The following is a 21,187-nucleotide window of genomic DNA, read 5'->3' on the forward strand; positions in this document are numbered from 1 at the left end:
TGTCAGTACTGTTCAGTACAGATACAGTTTTTTTCCTAACATTTTTAATCTGCAGTTGGTTGAATCCATGAATATGGAGGACCAACTGTATTTGTCTTATTATTGAGTTGTAAGAATTTATATAGTTAAATCATGTTCCTTATTAGATATATGATTTACTGATATTTCTCCCATTTAAATTATTATTTCTTCATTTTCCTGATGATGTCCTTTAAAATATAAAACCTTTTTCATCTTGATGAAGTATTTCATGTATTTTATTTATTTTTATTTGGTCATTTGTGCTTTTTGTGTCATGTCTAAGAAGCCTGTGTTTAAGAAAAAGTCATATTTATTCCTCTATGGTCTTCTAAGAATCTTGTAACTTCAACTCTTACACTGAGATCTTTGTTCCATTTTAAGCTCATGATATAATGCAGGGAAAGGAGCCAACTTTATTCTTCTGCATGTGGATATCCAGTAGTTTCAGCACCATTTTTTTTTGAAGACTCTTCTTTCTTCCATTGAACTCTCTTGCCATAATTGTCAAAACTGCTGCCTATTTTTACAAATGCAATTTTATTTTTGTTGTTGTTGTTTCATAATATCAACTGTGGCTGTTTTTGTATAACAACAGAATAGTCAGGTAGTTATAAAAGAGACCATGTGTCCTGTAAAGCCTAAAATACTTACTAACTGGCCCTTTACAGGTAGAAGAAATCAGACCGAATTATCAATTGGCTTTTCTAGGGCCATTTACATTTTAGAGGAAGTTCTACATGAGAAGAAATTAATCCCTTGTGAACTTTCCAGGAAGATTAGGCGTTCCAACCCTCTTTGTGTCACAACTGATGATATACTGTAGGCATGACCAATCCAGAGAGATTGAATAGTCAGTAGGCATGTGTTTATCTAACTTCTAGGCATGGTGAAAATGGGAAGGACCTTCACTACATCAAAGCTATTTTTGTTTTCAACTAATGAGTCTGTCATCCCTTTTCAGTCATTGTGAACAACTGTTAAAAATGTTAAAAGAGCTTCACTTAAGTCTGTTTCTCTACAAATAATACATAACAGTGGGGATATGTTCTGAGAAACATCTTTAATATGTTTCATCATTGTGCAAATATCTTAACATGTACATATACAAACTAAGATGTCCATACCATCATTAGATGAATGGTATAATCTTTTGGACCACCTTCCTATATGTAGTCATGATTGATTGGCACATTATTGTACTATGTTGACTGCAGTTATGGGAAATATTTTAAATACTTATACATTTCTGAAAATATTTCTAAAATATTCCCCCATAACAGTGGAACATCTTCAGGAAAGACTCTTTCACTGATAATATGTGCTGAAATAAAGAACAATATTGCTATTTTCTACTTACTTTAATAACAAGACCAATACATAGATGACATTAATTCTCTTCTTCTTTGTACTCAGGGTGTTAAGGAATTAGCAAAGCAGGTGAAGAGTTTGCCAGTGGTGAATTACAACCTTCTCAAGTATATTTGCAGGTAAGAACCCTCATAAAGACAAAACTAAACAAAATAAGACTATATTTAGCCTGTTCATAACTATACTCGACAATGAATAAAGCCCCTTAACTGCTCTAAGCTCCTATGTTAATCTCTGAAAAATTAGAAGGTTTGATAAGGCTACCTCTAAAGTTTCTCTGAGAACTGCAGTTGCTTACTTTTGTAATTTGATGCTTTAGAAATCTCTTTTGCCTCCACATATTAAAGATAAACGTTGCTTTGAACTTCCATCCAAGTTGTTTGTGCTGTGTAGGGAATGGCATTGTAGGAAAAGGAGCAGGGACCTTGGCCTGAGGTGGATCTGTGTGGGAATGCAGGTCCCATCAGTGACTACCCCTATGTCTTTATGCAGTGTTCTTATCCTTTCTGAGTTTCAAGGTCTTAATAGAGATGGTGGTGAAGAACACAGCCCACACAGCTGACTAGGAGCAATGTAGTTTAAGATCGATGCCAGAAACTGTGCAGTTCATTGTCAATGTAACTGAGTAGGATTTCTAAAACCTCTCACCATAACTTTTTCTAGTGATTTTTATGTTTAGAAGAAAGTAGGACCTTAGGTTTCAGAATATGAAAAAGCAAGATGCAATTTCAGTGGCATTGTATGCTTATTAACATATGAGACTTCCCTCCTAAGATTTTGAACTAATTCAGGTTATTAGAGTAGATGAGAAAGAGGTCATGTTCTCTTTAAGTAAGAGGGGATGAAAAGGCAAGTCTTTTTATCTCCACAATAGAAGCACTTGACTTTTTTTGAAGCATTTAAATAGACTTTTAAGATTTCATCTCAAATAAGAAACAATGGTTTGACTTTTTGCCTTGGCTTTACTGTGATTTAGGCTGTGTATCAGGAACATTTAGAAATAGGTACCTTTAAAAAGTCATGGTATAATAGTTAAGAGCACAGATTCCTGTGTCTCAGCTCTGTCACTCTCTAACTCTGTCCTTAAAGAAGATTTTCAACCTCTTTGCTACCTGAAGTCTCTCATATGTAAAATGGAGATAATAATAGTACCCACCTAATGGGGACACTTTAAGAATTAGATAAGTTAACGCCATGACTGACATATAATTGTGCTAGATAAATATGCTGTTTTTATTTTTCATCATTTCCTTTTTATCACATTAAGACAATTAGCAAGCCATGAAATAAAAGCACTGGTAGAAATGAAGAGGAGGTAAGGAATGAAAAAGGGTTTAAAGATCACAAAAGCAATCTCTTCTACTAAAACCTTCTGGGAAAAGGGCTATTTCATGCCTTTTATTCTTGAGAACCTAATAAATTGAAGCAATTTGTTCTTGCAGTTTTTCATATCAGTCAAACTGATGTTTTATTTTCCACAATATTTGATCTTATTATTTTAGCAGACTACAAATTTGAACATCACAAATTCCTCCACAAAGAAGGCAGATTCCTCCTGTTTAAAAGTTAGGATGATCCTATATACAATTCTCTTACTGAATATGTATGTATACTTAATACTTCATTAAGAAATTAGAAGGGATGTTAGTCAGTTTTCCATTATCGCAACAAAATCCCTGAGATAATGAACTTGAAAAGAAGAAAGGTTTATTTTGGCTCATGGTTTCAGAGGTTTTAGTCTATAATTAATTGACCCTGTTGATTTGAGGCAAGGTATTATATCAAGATATATATATATCAAGGAAGTACAGGACAACACCATTCACTTTAGGACAGAGGTGTGAAAGAGAGAGACAGGAAGAGACAAGGTAATCGATATCTCAATTATGGAAAATCCTCCCACTAGGCTTCTAAAGTTTCCACCACATCCCAAGAGTGCCTCAAACCTTTAACACATAAGCCTTTTGGGGACAATTATCCAAACTATAACAAAAACTATAACAAAAAGGAATGCATGTCCATGCATGTCTCAAGTTCATACTAACATTGTCCAAACACACTTGCTCCTTTAATTGACAGAGCAAATCAATCCAGGATATGATCCTTATAGTTTTGAGCCTTCATAATTTGCAGTATAATTTTTCTACATTGAAGTGAAAGATGTTTGAATTTCTAAATGGTTTTGTTTCAGTAATCATCTTTGAGTACAGTTCAATTCATGTTTCCCAATGATCCAATTTATTTCACTGAAAAATATATTCCTGTTATGTTTCAATCATATTCTTACAACCGCTAGGTTCTTGGACGAAGTGCAGTCCTATTCAGGAGTTAACAAAATGAGTGTGCAGAACTTGGCAACTGTCTTTGGTCCTAATATCCTGCGCCCCAAGGTGGAAGATCCTTTGACCATCATGGAGGGTAAGCAAATGATTATCTTACAGCCTTTTGGTGGTTGGCTAGAGTCTATTCTTGTCTGAGCAAACTAAGGATATATATGAATCCATGACAACTCCATTTATTGACTCTATTCATTACTTAAAGATAAAAATCTTCTTTGGGAATTGACATTTTTTTTTAAGTTACCAAGAAGAAAAATTATAAAATGATTCCCCAGTATTCTTATAAGAACAAGTAGAACTTCCATGAAACAATAAATCCTTTGAAAAGTATTAGATGAAAGAACTGATAACCTTTAGATCACTTTGTAAGTCCAGGGAAATTTACAGAAAATTCAAAAGGTTATTTTTAGTTGATATGTATTCATTAGTTTGGGCTTTTGGGGGACAGATTTCAAGAAGTGAAGAAACTTGATCTTTTATAAGACAATGCCATTTATTTAATTGTGAGTTGAAACTTGAAGGAAAATCTGTTATCCAAATTCCGAAATGCCTCAAATTATCTCCCACAATGAACTGTTATTTCTGTTTCTTTTCATTAGTCCTCACTTCTTTGGTTCATTTTTGACTTGTGGCCATTACTAACATCATTGTTTCCTGCAAATTGGAGTAATTGAGCATTTAAGAATTTAATAGGGAAGATGGAAGGATAAAGAAAAATTGTTTTTAATTTTATTCTGAGTTTATTTAGACTAGAAAAAAAATATTGCCCTTGGTGGTGTGAATTCTATTCTCTGATATTTCTCCTTTCTTGAAAATTCTAAGTTTCATTCCTTTATATCTTGTATTTGAGAAAGAAAGCTTTTGAGTATCTGCCTATATTTCCACAGCTTAATCCCCTTTGTGTAATACCGAGGGCAATATAAGTTGAACATCAGATATTTGGCAATAGATTGTCCAGAAAACTTAATTTGCATCTAAAAAGTTGGGCAGATATTATAAAATGTTAGATTTGCAAGTACAGGAAACATAAAGTTACTTTAGTTTGTAGTTTTTAAAAAACCTTATTATAAATTAAAATATAGACTATAGAGAAAACCAACACACACACACACACACACACACACACACACACCATAATGAGTTATATAAGACAAGCACTTCAGAAATTACCACATAAGTCAAGAAGAATGCTTCCAGGCATCCCCAAAAGCCCTCCTTGTGCCCTGACCAATCATAATTTCTACTATCTAAACATGAAAGTATTTACACAAATTATTCCCCCTATTTTTGCAGTTTCACTACCCATAGAGACTTCCCCATACATTATAGTAATGTTTCTTCTTCCCTTACTAGATACCACCCTTACTTAATACACTTAAGAATCTTTGGGTTTTAAATATGTGAATTTGTCACCGGGCACTGTGAATTGGGAGGTTCAGGCAAGAGGATTGCAATTTCAAGGTTGGCATCAGCAACTTAAGGAGATCCTGTCTTTAAAAAAAAAATATATATATATATATATATATATATACATATATACATATATATATATATATATATATATACATATATATATATATATATATATATATACACACACACACACACACACACACACACACATACATAGGCATATACACTTACCAATAAAAGAAATTTGTATCAAAAATTCACATTATGCTTCCAATTCAAAATCATGAATTTTTGTTCATTCTCTTCTCTGTTAGTTTTATCACCTTTCTTCCAAAGATTCCTGGTTCTCAAAGATATGAAGATGAGAGAATTAGAATTTGTAGTAGTTAATCATTTTCTCTGAGCCTCATCACACACACAATAGTTTTAAAATAATAATAATAATAGCAATGTTATCAACATCAATATGATTAACTATAAACATTCAAAACCTTTTTTGCATATGTTTTTCTGATCCTCTTTTTATTCTTTTAATATGTGTATCGTATCTTCATTGTCAGAGTGTATACCCCTTGTACACTATATTCTCTCCCTCTAGTCTTCAATTAGTTTTATATATAAACTATATAATGTTTATATACATACATGCATACATATACATACATTTATGTATATGTATATATTATAATTTAGTCATATATATTGTGTGTATTTTAAATGCTCACCAGCAGCCCTCATAATGATGTTTTTCTACCTAGCAGTTCTCACAGTATGGTCCACAGAACCCTGGGGGCTTCTAGGATGCATTCAGAAGGTCCATAGATTCAAGCATATTTTTATAATAATACTAAGATGGTGTTTCCCTCTCACTGTGTTGACATTTACACTGACGGTATCAAAGTAATGATGGGTAAAAAAACTAGCACCTTACTATGAATCAAGGCAGTGCTGCCAGGCTTCACTAGTATCATATTCTTCACCACCAAGCACTTCAGAGAGAAGAAAATGCCGGTTTTACTTTTGTTGAACAGCAAAAATAATTAATTGCATTCCATTTTGCGCCTGAGAACACATGTTGTTAATAATAGGGTAAAGTACCAAGCTCTATGTATAAAATATTTGTGCATACCATCTTTAAAGTCATACAGTGATTGGCTCAAGGACAGTGTTTGTCTGATTATCAGAGTTGCAAGCCTTTCTAGTTGCTTTTTCAGAAAACTCTGGTTTGACTTGAAAAACCGAGAAACACATTATGGTTATTCAGACTTGAGCATTTTGCAGACATGTTTTCACAAAGGACTTAAGTTAAGCTCTCACAGAATTACAACTGGCAGAATTTTGTCATTGACCTTTCTCATAAAAACTTTTGACTAACACCTTAAGCTTAACAGGTTTCTAAGGATTAGCCACTTCTGAGGTGAGATCCATCTTGAATCAGCCCTCTGCATTGTCCAGGAAATGTCCTGGGGCACTTGGGGGTTTTCTGCTTTTGGGTCCATCAGCATCTCCTTTGCTTCCTTCTCCTTCCTCTACACATATACTGACTCCGTGGAGGCAGTGGGGCCCCATCTTCACCAGTGTGCATTAGGTGTTTGGGGGATTCTTTATCATCTAGTTCTACTGTAAATGTTGCCCGTGAGTTTTGGGTCTTACTTTTGGGTGGCTCGTTTTAATGGGAGAATTTCAGGAAATTCAATACCATCTTCCTAGAAGACAGTGTTTTTATTGTTTTTCTTTAACTTTATGGCAACTCTTGTTGCTGTTTTAGAAGAAATCCTTTAAACATTATGTAGTGTCCCACTGTTACCTGTTGCCAATAAGAAACTTGATACCCAGAGAAAAATAATTTTCTCTAAATACACTGATAATATGAAAGAAATAGGAGCATAAGTAGACAAATATGTTTTTAAAGAATATAGAAAACGAAGCAGTAAAATAATCCCATCTGCTGTCATAATTTGGCGGGTCCACACAAGCTGTCAGTTCCATGGGAGTTCAGTCCTTTCCCCCTGGGGGTGATCAGGACCCTGGGGGTTTCACAGCAACCAAACCTGGAGATTTCTCAGATCACAGAACTTACTCAGTTACTTCCTCTTCCTGCCTCAGTGTGAGCCAGTATTTCAAGAAACAATATTCTTGCCTCCAAACATAATTGAAAACAAGTTGGATGTTTATTGTGGTCTCCAGAGAAAACCAAATCTGACTGCATTCTCAATGTACAGAAAGTTGGTTGAAAATATTCTGTAATACTTGATAGGTTAATGTTATCCAGCTGTATTGGCCAGCCATAAATATCTCCCATGGGAATGCTTAAAGGAGCAGAGTTGTTCATTGAGTTGACTGCTAGGATGTCGGTTTGTCTGGTTGGTTTAAGATGCAGGATGGCTAGTCAGTTACATTTTCAAATCATCTATTCTAATTTTTTAGTCCACATATCTGAATTTTTGACAGAAAATATAATTGCTATTTTTCTCCTGATTAAGTTTGAAAAGAATTATAAAATTATTTTGAGCCAGTTACCATTTTACCAGTCACTAAAGACATCATTTCCTTGTGTTATTCAAGTTTTAGTATAAGGGACTATATTGTGTTTTCAGTATTTGATTTTATTTGTGCTTTGAGGCTCTATTTAATTTTTCTAATAAAACTTTGTTAATTCTCTAATTTCAATAGAATAGTCATATCTAATAGCAGAATTTACTCAATCAACATAATAATCTTTAAAAATCTCTTAATTCATTTATTTATTCAATAAATGTTCATTAAGCAACTACTTATGCCATGTTCTTCAGTAAGCCTGCAAAGATGAGAAAGAAAAAGTCTGGTCTTCAAAATAGGTATAGTTGGAGTATTTAACATATAATCATTTAATTATAATATAGTATGAAAATATTATATGCATGATATGTTGAAGGGTTATGATAGCAACAATTAGGGAATGATGATCTTTCTCTTAGAGGTCAGTCGTTCTCCCAGAGAAAGAAACAAAGCCATATGTAAGGAGACATATGCCTTAGTCTGTTTTGGATGCTATAACTCAATACCATGGACTGAGTAGCTTATCAACAATAGAAATTTATTTCTCACACTTTGGGAGGTTGGGAAGTCTGAGATCAAGGAACAGTTAAATTTAGTGTCTGGTGAGGCCCCTTTTCCTTTTTAACTGACAGCTATCTTCTCACTGAGTCCTCAAAGGAAGAGAAGGTGAGAGAGCTCTCTGAAATCCCCTGTTAAGGGAACTAATATAATTCATGAGGGCTCTACCCTCATGACCTGATCATCTCCCTAGTTTCTACTACCATGACATTGAGGGTTAAGATTTTAGCACAGAATTTGAAGAGGACACTAACATTCTGTTTTTAACAGAAAAATCACAGTGTGTCTGAGAAAAAAAAATTTATTAAGGACTGTTATCAGAGCATATAGGAAGATTGGTGAATGAAAATCTGGGAAGACCTCACAACATTCTCAAGGTCCTATTAACCATTCTGAACTCAGGAATATTTAATACTTATCAAACAAGAGGGTGTTGAGAGGTTTATTGTTCCATAAAGTAATTCTGGAAATTCTGGGGATTAGTTATGGGAAGATAGGTAGAATTGGGACTAAATGTAGACCCTGATTCCCACTGGCTGAGTTCCAAGGTTGATTTTGTGTTTGTGCTCGCACTTCCTAGTCATTTCCTACATCCACATTTGATGTAAGGAACATTACAATCCAAGCAAATATACCCTGAGGCTGGTATTACTCCTGAGACATAACAAATGTATGCAACAGTAGATGTAAGAGTAAGTTTACTCTATGTGTAAAAAGCATTTTACACCTCCGTAGTAGTTTTCATTATAATTTCAACAACAGACTTAAATAAAAACTGCTTGTGTTGGTAAGTAAACTTTATTCTTTAAAATCTTTCTTTTAAAATTCTCTTGTATTTTAAAAGGCTTTAATTATGACAATTTTTGAAGTTTAGGCTTTATCAAAATTAAAACTATTGTTTGAAAATCTTCTAAAAATAACAAAAGGACAAGCCACAGGCATGTAGAATATATTTGCAAATCGTATATCTGATTAAAGACTTGTTTTAAAAGTATATAAAGAATTTATGCAATATAAGGCAGTAAACCTAATGAGAATATAGAAAAAAAGTTGTTTTTTTTTTTAAAAAAAAAACACATAATCAAAGAAGACAGGCAAATAACAAAAAGAACATATCTTTGTCCAGCAGGGAAATGAAAATTTAAACTATAATGAGACATCACTACATATCCCCTGCAAAGTACAAATTAATACTGAAAATACCAAGCATGCATGGTAGAAATATAAAATGGTAGCGCCATTTTGAAGAAAAAGTAAGCAAGTTCTTATAAACTTAAATATATGGTAACCACAACACCCAACAGAACAATATGTTACGAAAAAAAGAAACATTAATATTTTAAAGACTTGTATTCAAAAGTTTATTTCAACTTTATTTATATTAACTCCAAACTAAAAACAGAACAATTCCCCAACAAATAGTGGATAAACAAATGGTTTTGTGTTTATAGAATGGAATACTACTCAACACTAAAGAAAAGGAACTACCAACTACCGACACATATGATAATGTTATAGTTAATGCTTCGTCCCAGGGTTTCATAAACTGACTTTCAGACCACTCACATATAATGGAATAAAGCCTTTATTGAAGCACACTGGTGGCGGCTGACCAGAACATAAAGCTGTTCCCCTGATCAGCCCCGAACAATTGCAAGGGTACTCCTTATAAGCCTAAAAACCACAAAAGGAATGTTTGGGGTCTAGCCAATGCAAGCAAGCCAGGTTACAGAAGCCGGAGAGTGCAGTCAAGCGGAGGGAAGCCTAACCAATCACAGTTATCCCAGTCACCCCAGTTACAGAAACAGAGCCCCCTTACCCTAGTTACAGAAACAATACCCCATTAGGTAGTTCCATGTTCTCAAAGGTTTCTATAGCAAAAGGAAAAGAACATCTTGCCCCAGTCATGACCCTTCTACTTGGCATGGTTGTTTTACAGGATGAAGTCATGAAACAAAATGGAGTCACATTTGCTTCTACTATCACAATAACACAGATAAATGGATCAAAAGTATTATGCTAAGTGAAAAGTGCCTAGACACAAAGATTGCATACTCTATAATTCCATTTGCTGTGAAAGTCTAGCAAAGGCAAACTATAGTTGCAGAAAGCTCAGCACTGGGCTGGAAGTAGGCACAACATATAGACTACAGAAGGACGCAAGGGAAATCTTCTGAGTCATAATGAGAAGGATTTTCCAGGGCTGTATAATATGTGAAAACCCATGGTATATCTTACAGAAATCTCTTCAGATGTGTCAAATGACACATGTTTGGGTTATGTCTTGCAAAAATACAAAATGAAGCTGTACTGCATAGAATGCTGCCCATTTATACACACATGCGTGCATGAGCATGTGCCTGCGTGCACACAGTGTAGCACCTAATATCTTTCAAGGAAAACTGAATCTTAACCAATGCTTATGAAGAAAAGTGCCTATAGTGCAATACTGAAATTCAACCTGTGTAAAATGATATGAACTGGAGGGATTGCTGGATTGCGTAGCACAGTGGAATTCCAGAATCTGCTTGGACTCTGTAGAATCATCTGGTGATTATAATAATTCTGACCACATTATTCGGTCTTATTGCTCCTCATTAGCATACTAAGGGGAAAAAAAAGAGGAAGAAATTAAAAAAGGAAAAAAGATGGTGCATGTAGTCACATACACACACCATTACTACCAAGACCATTGGTCCTAAATGGCTATAAAATTCAAAGAAAGTCCCATGGCAGGTGACTATTGCCATTTATTATTCCAGAGACTAGATGAAAACAAAATCTCCCAACATATAAGAAAGACAGTCTAAATATGTGGGCCCCAGACACTCATTTTACAGTCGTGGCCGATATGCTTTTTTATGGCTGTTCACAATCATGGAGACTTTCAGAACAACAGTTCTTTTCTTTAATTAATAAAATGCCTCACAAGAGTCCACAGCTGTGATGGAAATCAATGATGCTTCAAATGTTGATATCCCAGGGATGGGAAAAGATTTATTTCCTCAAAATACTAGGTAGTCATATGTAATGGAGTCTGCAAACCCTTAAAAGTGCATCTATCCTATGGGAAATAGTAAAATAACATCTGGAATACAGTGTCTTTTGTGACAACAGTGTTGACAGCCATTTCCACTGCTCTATGATCTTTTCAACAGACTCACTGCATTGAACACATGAAAAATTCAAAGGTTACTTAAGAAAGATATATACACGAAACAATTAAATTCATTCACTCTTTTTCTCTTATAACTCTGTAATAATAGAGTTTTTGTCTTTTATTTAGTTTCCTATTTAGAACTACCCCAAGTTTACTTATTACTATTAGAGTTTGAAATTCTAGCAACTGGAATGTAGGAGGACAAATGGATAATTTGGAATAAAAAGTCCAAGTAATTTTGGTCACTTATCTATCTGTGCCTTGAGTAAGCATCTTAACTTTCAGAATCTCGATTTTCTGATCGGAAAAAAAAATGTTAAGTCCTATCTCACAAACTTTTGAGAAAGTTAAATTAAAAGTTATATGTGAAATATTCTCACCTACCACAGTGTCTCTAAAACTCTAACAGATAGAGGAATCACCTAGGGATATTGTTAAAATGCCAATTCTGATTCACAGGTCTATAGGGGGGTCTTGAAATTGCAAAGCTCCCAGGTGATTCTAATTTAAGTGGTCTGTTATTGCTGCTGTCATCTGGAAGCCTATTAGAAAGACAAAATCCCACCCAATAGCTCCTGGAATAGAATCTACAATTTAACAAGATCTCCAGGTTTGTATGAACATTAAAATTCAAACAACACTGGTGTAGCAGTAGGTGTGACACATGGCAAATACTCTTTGTAAATATATCGGATTTTGAATGATCACAGAAAGAGTGTACAGTATAGATAGGGCTGTAACATATTTTCTTCTAAACCAAATTTGAGTTTGAATTATCTTGTTATTTTGCTGAGGTGTTGCTTTAAATTAAAGAGCAGCCTCGCCCCAGGCCAGGCTGCTGCTCTGACAGCCTCAGTTAGCAGCTGGAAACCACATTGTCAAAAGCCCTTTTCATCATGTTCTTCACTAAACCTCACATTGCAAGTCTTTTATATAAAAACTACATTTACTAACTAAAGCTCAAGTTGCCCTTCTGTATTGATTCACCATATACTCTTAGGAACTATTATCAACATTATATGAACACACAAACTTGATAGAGTTCAAGCCACAGGATGAGTGATATGTGTGTGAGAGTTCATACTGCTTTACTGTACTAAAATTAATGCAGAGTTAAGGTCCTTAGAGGATTGGGGACCCTAACTTGGGAAACTAGTCTAGAAGCCTACTTGTTACAGCCAGGTATAAGGAGCAAAAAAACCTGCTTATAAATTAAAGAGGACTATGTGAATATATATTTTGAGATTATAGATGATATGCTATAGAACCTGATAAATCAATTAATATTTTGAATTAATGCTTTCAATAAAAGATCAACTTTTCTATCCACTAGTTAGTTATTGCTTTGTCTATACCTAAAACCTCTGAGTATTTTTTTTTTGTCACTGTGACCAAAAGATCCAACAAGAACTATTTTAGAGGAGGAAGAGTCTACCCAGGTCTCATGGTTTCAGAGGTCTTAGTCCACAGACAGCTGACTCCATTGCTCCAGGTCTGAGGTGTGGCAGTACACCATCATGGTGGAAGAGTGTGGTGGAGGAAAGTGGCTTAGGACATGGCCACAAGGAAGCAGGGAATGAGAAACTACTCTGCCCACAGGGACAAAATATATACTCCAAAGGCACAACCCACCTCCTCCAGCCCCATCCTACCTACCTTCAGTCACCACCCAGTTAGTCCCTATCAGGGGATTAAAGCACCAAATTAGACTCTCATAACACAATCATTTCACATCTAAATTTTCTTGCATTGTCTTACACATTAGCTTTTTAGGACACCTAGTATCTAAACCACAACAACATTAATTTTTAATTCATATTCTACAGTAAAGAGTAAAACTATGAGGATAAAATAGAACCATGGACTTTTCATCTAATAGAAGTTTTTCTTTCTTTATTGAAGGCTTTCTTTTTAATTAAGTTTTTCTGGCACTTTTATAGTTCTCATAGAACAAGATTGCTAATGACAGATTCTCTGTTTTTGTTATTGCTATGGTTTGGATGTGAGGTATCCGCCAAAAGCTCACATGTGAGATGATGCAAGAAAGTTTGGAGGAGAAATGATTGGGTCAGAGCCTTAATCTAATCAGTGAAATCATCCTGATAGGATTAACTGGGTGGTAACTGGAGGCAGGTGGGGCTTGGCTAGAGGAAGTAGTTCATTAGGGGCGTGGCTATGGGGCATATGTTTTATATCTGGAGAGTGGAGCGTCTCTTTCTCTCACCCTCTCTCTCTCTCCTTCCTGATCATCATGTGAGCCACTTCCCTCTGCCACAGTCTTCCACCACGATGTTCAGCCTTACCTGGAGCCCCTGGGGAATAGAACTGGCTGAACATGGACCCAGACCTCTGAAACCGTGAGCCCTTAAATAAACTTCTCCTCCTCTACAGTTGTTCTGGTCGGGTCTTTTAGTCATAGCAGCAAAAAAGCTAACTGAAACAGTTATCTTAGAATTTTTTTCATTTCTCCTTTATATTTGAAATTTTGAAAGTTCATTTACATTGCCTCCTCGCTGCCATGGTTCTGTATGATATATCAGTTGTTTATCTTAGTGAGGGTCTCTTGTATGAGTCACTTCTCTCTTGATGCTTTTAAGATTCTCTTTCTATTTGGCCTATAGTAATTTAACTATGATGTGTAGAGGTATTAATCTCTTTGTATTTACCTTTGCTTGGAATTTGAAGGGCTCCTTACATGTGTATATTCATGTTTTTCATCAAATTGGAAAGTTTCCAGCCACTAGTTCTTGAAATAGTCTTTCAGTTCATTTCTCTCACCTCTCCTTCTGAGATGTTATGCTGGTATGTTTGATGTTTCCCCATTGATTCCTGAGGCTTCTTTCATTTTTTTTGATTTTTCTATCATTTCTTAGACTGCATAACCTCAATTGGTCTATTTTTAGGTATGCTGATTCTTTCTTCTACCTTTCTAAGTGTGCTATTAATCCCACCTACTCACTTTTTCATTTTAGTTATTGTACTTTTCAGCTCCAGAATATCCAATTCTTTGTACATATACTTTCTCTTTATTGATATTCTTTATTTGATGACACATTATTTTCACTTTTCTTCTTTTTTTTGGGGGGGGGTTTCCTTAAGTTGTTTGGATACATTTTGAGTAGCTTATTTAAAGTATTTGCTTAATGAATACAATGGATGGATTTCCACAGACACTTGTGTTTGTGCCATACTTACCTAATTCTTTTCATGTCTCATAATATTTTGTTGAAAATTAGGAAATATTAATATGTGAAAATTCTGGATATTGGATTCTTTTCCTTGTTAGCGTTTGTTGATGTTGCTGTGTATTGCCATTTGTTTAGTCTTTCCTGAACTAATTCTGTAAAGTCTGTTTTAGTATTTTTTGTGTGGCCTTTAAAGTCTCTGCTTGGTTTGTTAGCTAATGATAGAGATTTCCTTGAACACCTGGAGTCAATGAGTTTCCCTGTCGCTACCAGAGGGTTCTGTGTTTATGTTGGGACAAATCAATACTCAGCTAGGCAGTTGACAACACTTTCTTAGCCTTCAATTCCTGCTTATGCAGAGCCTCAGGTTCAGAGAGAGATGAGTGTTTACAGCCTTCTCAGTGGTTTCCTAAGTATGCACACAACCTGAACTGCACATGTGGTTTTCTAGGTTCCCCAAAATACATCAGAGCATTTCAAAACCCACTATGAAAACCTCATCCCCAAGATTTTCCTTTTAAGTTCAGTTAGCTTATTGTTTGTCTTTACTGTTATCCATTGCCTCAGGCACCACAATGATAAAGATAAATGCCTATCTTTATCTTTTACAAATGTCACTGGAAAAAAATGCTGTTCACCCTGGGTAAGCTTCTAATCAGATCAAATAAAAGCAAGCCTTGTGAGTGGGAAATTCCAGAGAATTAACAGAGAGGTCAAAATATGACAATTCTCTGGAAATGGAGTTTTGAAGGAGTTGCAATCTCCCTGTACCCATTGCAGTGTCTGCTGGACTGCTAGACTTTTGGTCCTTGTTATGACTATGGACTATTGGTTTTCAAGGTTATTGCAAAGCTGGGGAGAAAAGGTTGGGGATAGCACAAGTTGAAACACTACAGAGCTTGATGATTTTATAGAGATTCAGCCCCTTTTCTTGAATCAACACTCTACAGATTGCTTCAATCCATTAGTTAATTTCCAGAATTCTGAATAAGTTGATTCTGAATTTTTTTGCTAGTGCTTTTATGGAGAAGAGGATTTTGTAGCTCCTCACTACACCATTCTGGATTTGTCACTTAAAATGTCCCAAAGCTTTTGATAGTGAGCAAAGTCATGTGGAACTTCATCATCTTACTATATTAGAAAGAGATCATACATGCACCACAGATAATTTTTATATTTAGAGATGTTTTGTTAGCTTCTTCACTGCCATGAGCAAAAGACATGATGAAACAACTAGAGGACCAAAGTTTATTTGGAGGCTTATGGTTTCAGAGATCTCATTCCATAAATGGCCAATTCCATTGCTCTGGGCCTGGGGTGAGGTAGAACATCATGGTAGAAGAGTGTAGTGGAGCAAAGTAGCTCAGGACATCACACCAGGAAGTAGAGAGAGAAAGCTATGCTCAATAGAGATAAAATATAAACCCTAAACACATGCCCCCAATGACCCACCTCCTTCAGTTACCACCTAGTTAGTCCTTATCAGTGGATTAACATACTGATTATGTTAGGACCCTCATAACACAATCTTTCATTTCTAACCCCTTTTTTCTTGACTCACACATGAACTTTTGGAGGATACCTCATATTTAAACCATAACAAAGATATTTCCATAATGCAGTAATAATTTGAGGCAATTGTCAGACGAGTAGTCAAAGTGGCCTCTTCCTAAGAAAGAGTCATCATAATCAAATATCAGGCTTGTAATATATGTTGTATAATAATTAGGAGTCCAGTCTTTGGAACAATATAACTGAGTTCAAGTCTAGAATCTGGTCCTTAGATTTATGACCTTAGGCACTTGACTTATCTTTTTAAATGCAGTTATAATAACAATGTATATCCATATATTTGTTTTAAAATCTAACTAAACTACAAAAAGAAAGTGCTTGGCATAGCACATTGGCATAGAATAAATGCCCAAGAGATTTTATCTTCTATTGCTATTACAATAATTAAGAATATAGTTTAGCACTGCTAATAATAATTTTGAATTTCACCTAAATATGCTTTTTTAAGAGTCACATTCAAAGTAAAAAATAAATCAAGACTGCCTCACACCGCTTTACTTTTCTATGCCATTCCAGGCACTGTGGTGGTCCAGCAGCTGATGTCAGTGATGATTAGTAAGCACGATCGTCTGTTCCCCAAAGATACAGAACCGCAAAGCAAGACCCAAGACGGAGTGAGCAACAACAACAACGACACTCAGAAGAAAGCCACTATGGGTCAGTTACAGAACAAGGAAAACAATAACACCAAGGACAGCCCTGGCAGGCGGTGCTCTTGGGACAAGTCTGAGTCTCCCCAGAGAAGCAGCCTGGACAATGGATCCCCCCCAGCTCTATCAGGCAGCAAAAACAACAGCCCAAGGAATAGCATCCACAAGTTGGATGTGTCTAGGAGTCCCCCTCTCATGGTCAAAAAGAACCCAGCCTTCAGTAAGGGCAGTGGGATAGTCACCAATGGGTCCTTTAGCAGCAGCAATGCAGAGGGTCTTGAGAAAACTCAGACCACCCCCAATGGGAGCTTACAAGCTAGAAGGACCTCTTCATTGAAAGGACCTGGAACCAAAATGGGTACCCACAGTGTGCAGAACGGAACAGTGCGCATGGGCATTTTGAACACCGACACACTGGGGAACCCCGCGAATGGTCGAAGCATGAGCTGGCTGCCCAACGGCTATGTGACCCTGAGAGATAACAAGCCGAAGGAGCAAGCCGCAGAGTCGGGCCAGCACAACAGGCTCTCCACCTACGACAATGTCCATCAGCAGTTCTCCATGATGAGCCTCGATGACAAACAGAGTGTGGACAGCGCCACCTGGTCCACTTCCTCCTGTGAAATCTCCCTCCCCGAGAACTCCAATTCCTGCCGCTCCTCCACCACCACCTGTCCAGAGCAAGACTTTTATGGTGGGAATTTTGAGGATCCTGTTTTGGATGGTCCCCCACAGGACGACCTTTCCCACCCTGGGGACTATGAAAGCAAAAGTGACCGGAGGAGCGTGGGAGGTCGAAGTAGTCGTGCCACCAGCAGCAGTGACAACAGTGAGACATTTGTTGGTAACAACACCAGCAGCCACAGTGCACTGCACAGTTTAGTTTCCAGCCTGAAACAGGAAATGACCAAACAGAAGATAGAGTATGAGTCCAGGATAAAGAGGTGAGGAAAATCTGCAGATCCTAACTGCCGCATCTTGCGACTGTGGGACAAAAATCACAAGGGGCTAAATAAATGGGTACCAAGGGCAAAGAGATCAAGTCCTCATTTGTGAGCTCAGGGACTTTAAGGAAGTTAGCTGAATCTCTGTGAGCCTGTTTCCCAGTGGAAGAATTTTAAATACTAGTAATATCTGTCTCAGAAGCACCTAGGAAGTCCCTGGCACCGAATTGGTGCTCGACATGTTATTATTAAATATGTGGAGATGTATTAGAAGACTGGGAGGAAAGGGACCATGAATGAGGAAATGAACCGAGAATAAGGAACCTGCTTTGAAGAAAAGAATGAAGTTAAGGTTAAAAAAAAAAAAAGATAGGTATATATTAGGGCTAAAAATAAAGTAAACAGATCTTTAGTTTTCATTCTTTCAATAACTGAATTCTGAGAAAGTATCTTCTGCCAGCTAGGCTTGTTTCAGACTTTAAGGATTGACATGAGCTCAGAGAGGCCACAGGTGTAAGATGTCCTAGGGTTTTGTGGGGTCATTTTCAGTCCTTGACATTTACTCTGAGATTGGAATCCTTGGTGGGATTTTAGAAGAGGTGACATGGACTGTGCTAACATCATCAAAGGAATCATAGCCTAAGTGGGGTTCAGCTAGATGATTAAGGAAGCAGTTATGCAAAAACTGCTTTATACCAATTTCCATCTTCTCATAAGGTGGTCAACAGAAGTTTGCTTAGTAATTTGCTCAGGGCAGTAGTGGGGGCCAGCTAAGGGGTATTGCCTACCTGTTCTGTGTTCAGGGTACTCTTGAATATCTGGTTCTCCACTGAGAGGAGAGCCCAAGACTCACAATAAAACCTTGTGCCAGGGATGTGAACATCACCACACCCAGCGTTTTTACCATGGTCACAGAAATTACTAGCTCATCGCTTTCATGTTCATGTCATGTCGGGTAAAGAACACTGAATTACCTAGTAAGGGAAAGAAGGGCTGAGGCTCAAGTTATCCCACCTAGTGTTCCTAGATTCAATCTGTGTGATTTGGGGGACCTCTTCCTGCATGATGTACTAGGATCCTCAAAAATTTACCCTACTTCCACTGCTTTCATGGTTCCTTGGTGTCATATGTAACTGCAGAGTTTGGAGCCACAGAAGAAGGACAGATTTATATATATGGCATTAATTTATCTTCATATGTTTCTCATCCATTTACCAGTTATCAGACCAAAAGATAACATACTTTCAAAAGTTATGGCAAAGTAAATATAGATAAAAATATTACTTAGGAGATTGAAAAATTATATCATTGGGCAGATAGACATACATATATTATATACACATGTATATAATATATAAATTTATATATACATATATATAAATTTGTAAGCTACCCTGAATGGCAATATGATTTGCATTTTTATGTATAATGCTGAGTGAAAGGAAGTTTAAATAAGAAAAAAGCAGGATCATCATCTTATAAGGTCACTCTTCCTTCTGAATATGGATTTTGAAATCACTGAATCCATAATTCTGAAATGCAGCCAATGCTTGGTAATAAGGTAGAACTTGCTCTAGAAAGCTTATCTTTCAAGGGAAGGGATAACACTTTAAACTTTTAATGGGAGCAGGAAACAATGTTATCAATCTAAAGCTTGAGATGTTTGCACTCATTTCTAAGGCTGTTGATGATAAATGTACCTTCTGAGATCTGTGGTTGATTTCAGAAAGTTTGATAAAATAATAGAACTTTTCAATAGAGTGGTATTTCAATGGACCATTTCATGACAGCATTCACACCCCTATGACAGTCCACGGAGAGGTCTGCAGGAAGCAGGGGGTGCTACATGCCCAAGCCAAGGCAATAGGAGAAGTTAACTTATTCCTGTTTACAGTTATAAATTTTTCTTTAAATTTCTTTTTACCTCCACCCCACTGTATTGAGGATGGACTTACTGATAGAAGCAGACAGAAATGATAGATATAATATGTAACTTTGCTTAATTATCAATGAAGTAATATGGTTTTTAGTTTTTAAATATTTGAGTTTGGCGTTCCCTCTCCACCCCCTCTTTTTTTAAAAAAAAATTAGTTATACTTGGACACAATACCATTTTTATGTGGTGCTGAGGATCGAACACAGAGCTTTGCCCATGCTAGGTGAGCGTTCTATCACTGAGCCACAATACCAGCCCTCTATTTTCTGAGAAAATGTTATATTATAGTCAGAAACATTAAATTTTATGGTATCAACTATTTGATCTAGTAAACATTATTCTCTTAGTATTAGGTTGAAATACTGTGTATTACAAATAGATAAAGCCTATTAATCAAACCATTGAAATTGTTTATATTTCCCCTAATTCTTATCAGATAAATCTATAATTTCTGAGAAAGTTACCACACATTCTCCAAACATTAATCTGGGTTTATCAATCTCCTTATAATTCTGTGATATTTTATATAGAATAATTTGAGGCTCTCATAAAAATTGAGAATGGTTTGTTTCCCTGTTTAATTGATCCTTTTATTATTAAATAACAGGTGTCTTTTATTATAATAATGCTTTCTATCTGAAAGCCCATTTTTCTAATATTAATATTGCTATCCCATCATCCCAATGTCTTTTCCATTCTTTAACTCTCAAAATATATGTTTTATTATTTGATCTGTGGACTTGTATCCCTTTCAATTCTTAAATGTTTTTATTCACCTTTTGTCTATTCCATCTCCACCATTTTCTGTTTTCTTTCTAGAACCTTATAATAAGGTATGCTGAGTTTTCATAATCTATCTTCCATCTCTGTTAACTTCTGTTTCTTATTTAAATTGTCCTATTTATCAACTCTAAGACATTTTGGTTTTCTCATATCTCTTTTCTGAATTACTAATTTTCTCATTTGCTGATTTAATTCTGCCACTTCTACAGGTCCCTGAGCAGAGTTTATGTAGTCCCATTTTTGCAAGAAAATCTATGTCCCAAACATTCATGAATAACACACATCTTTCTGCCTCTCTTATTTCAGACCTCACCTCCTGTCCCTGTGCAAAAAAGAAAAACTTAGCCCTGGCCTTGATACAGAGTCAGCACCCCTGTGTACTTCCACTTACTATTCAGTATTTGAGTTTCTTCCATGGTTCTGGTGACTGAGGCATTCTTTTATTTATTTTAACACTGACTATGCATTTTAACTATCTCATATTTTTTCAGTATTTTTATGTATAATGTATTGGGAGGGATTCCTTCTGTATTCAATTCCTTCCAGGACTCCTTTAAAGTCCTGGAAATTTCATGCAAGTACCTGATATATACAAATGTGTCAACATATTGTTTGTAAGGGTTCACTTTCTTAGTATTTTTTTTTAGCTTCTTTCAACATTTTTAGGTCTAAAATACTTTAGAAAGCAAAGAGAATATATTGTATGATAACTCTGGGTGG

The 21,187-nt window shown here is 35.9% G+C and overlaps 1 protein-coding gene across 6 annotated transcripts in view; it reads left to right on the plus strand.

Moving 5' to 3' along the window:
- The window catches only part of Arhgap24 (Rho GTPase activating protein 24), a 482,648-nt gene that overhangs the window by 457,961 nt on the left and 3,500 nt on the right, over positions 1–21,187 (plus strand). For all 6 annotated transcript variants that reach the window (XM_071614402.1, XM_027939807.2, XM_027939806.2 and 3 more), the window contains 3 exons: positions 1,435–1,508; positions 3,686–3,807; positions 16,671–17,748. In XM_071614402.1, the coding sequence (XP_071470503.1) occupies positions 1,435–1,508; positions 3,686–3,807; positions 16,671–17,748 (1,274 nt within the window). The remainder of the gene's footprint in view (positions 1–1,434; positions 1,509–3,685; positions 3,808–16,670; positions 17,749–21,187) is intronic.

Source organism: Marmota flaviventris, chromosome 7, assembly GCF_047511675.1.
Source record: "Marmota flaviventris isolate mMarFla1 chromosome 7, mMarFla1.hap1, whole genome shotgun sequence".
In the NCBI taxonomy this organism is placed as follows: Eukaryota; Metazoa; Chordata; class Mammalia; order Rodentia; family Sciuridae; genus Marmota; species Marmota flaviventris.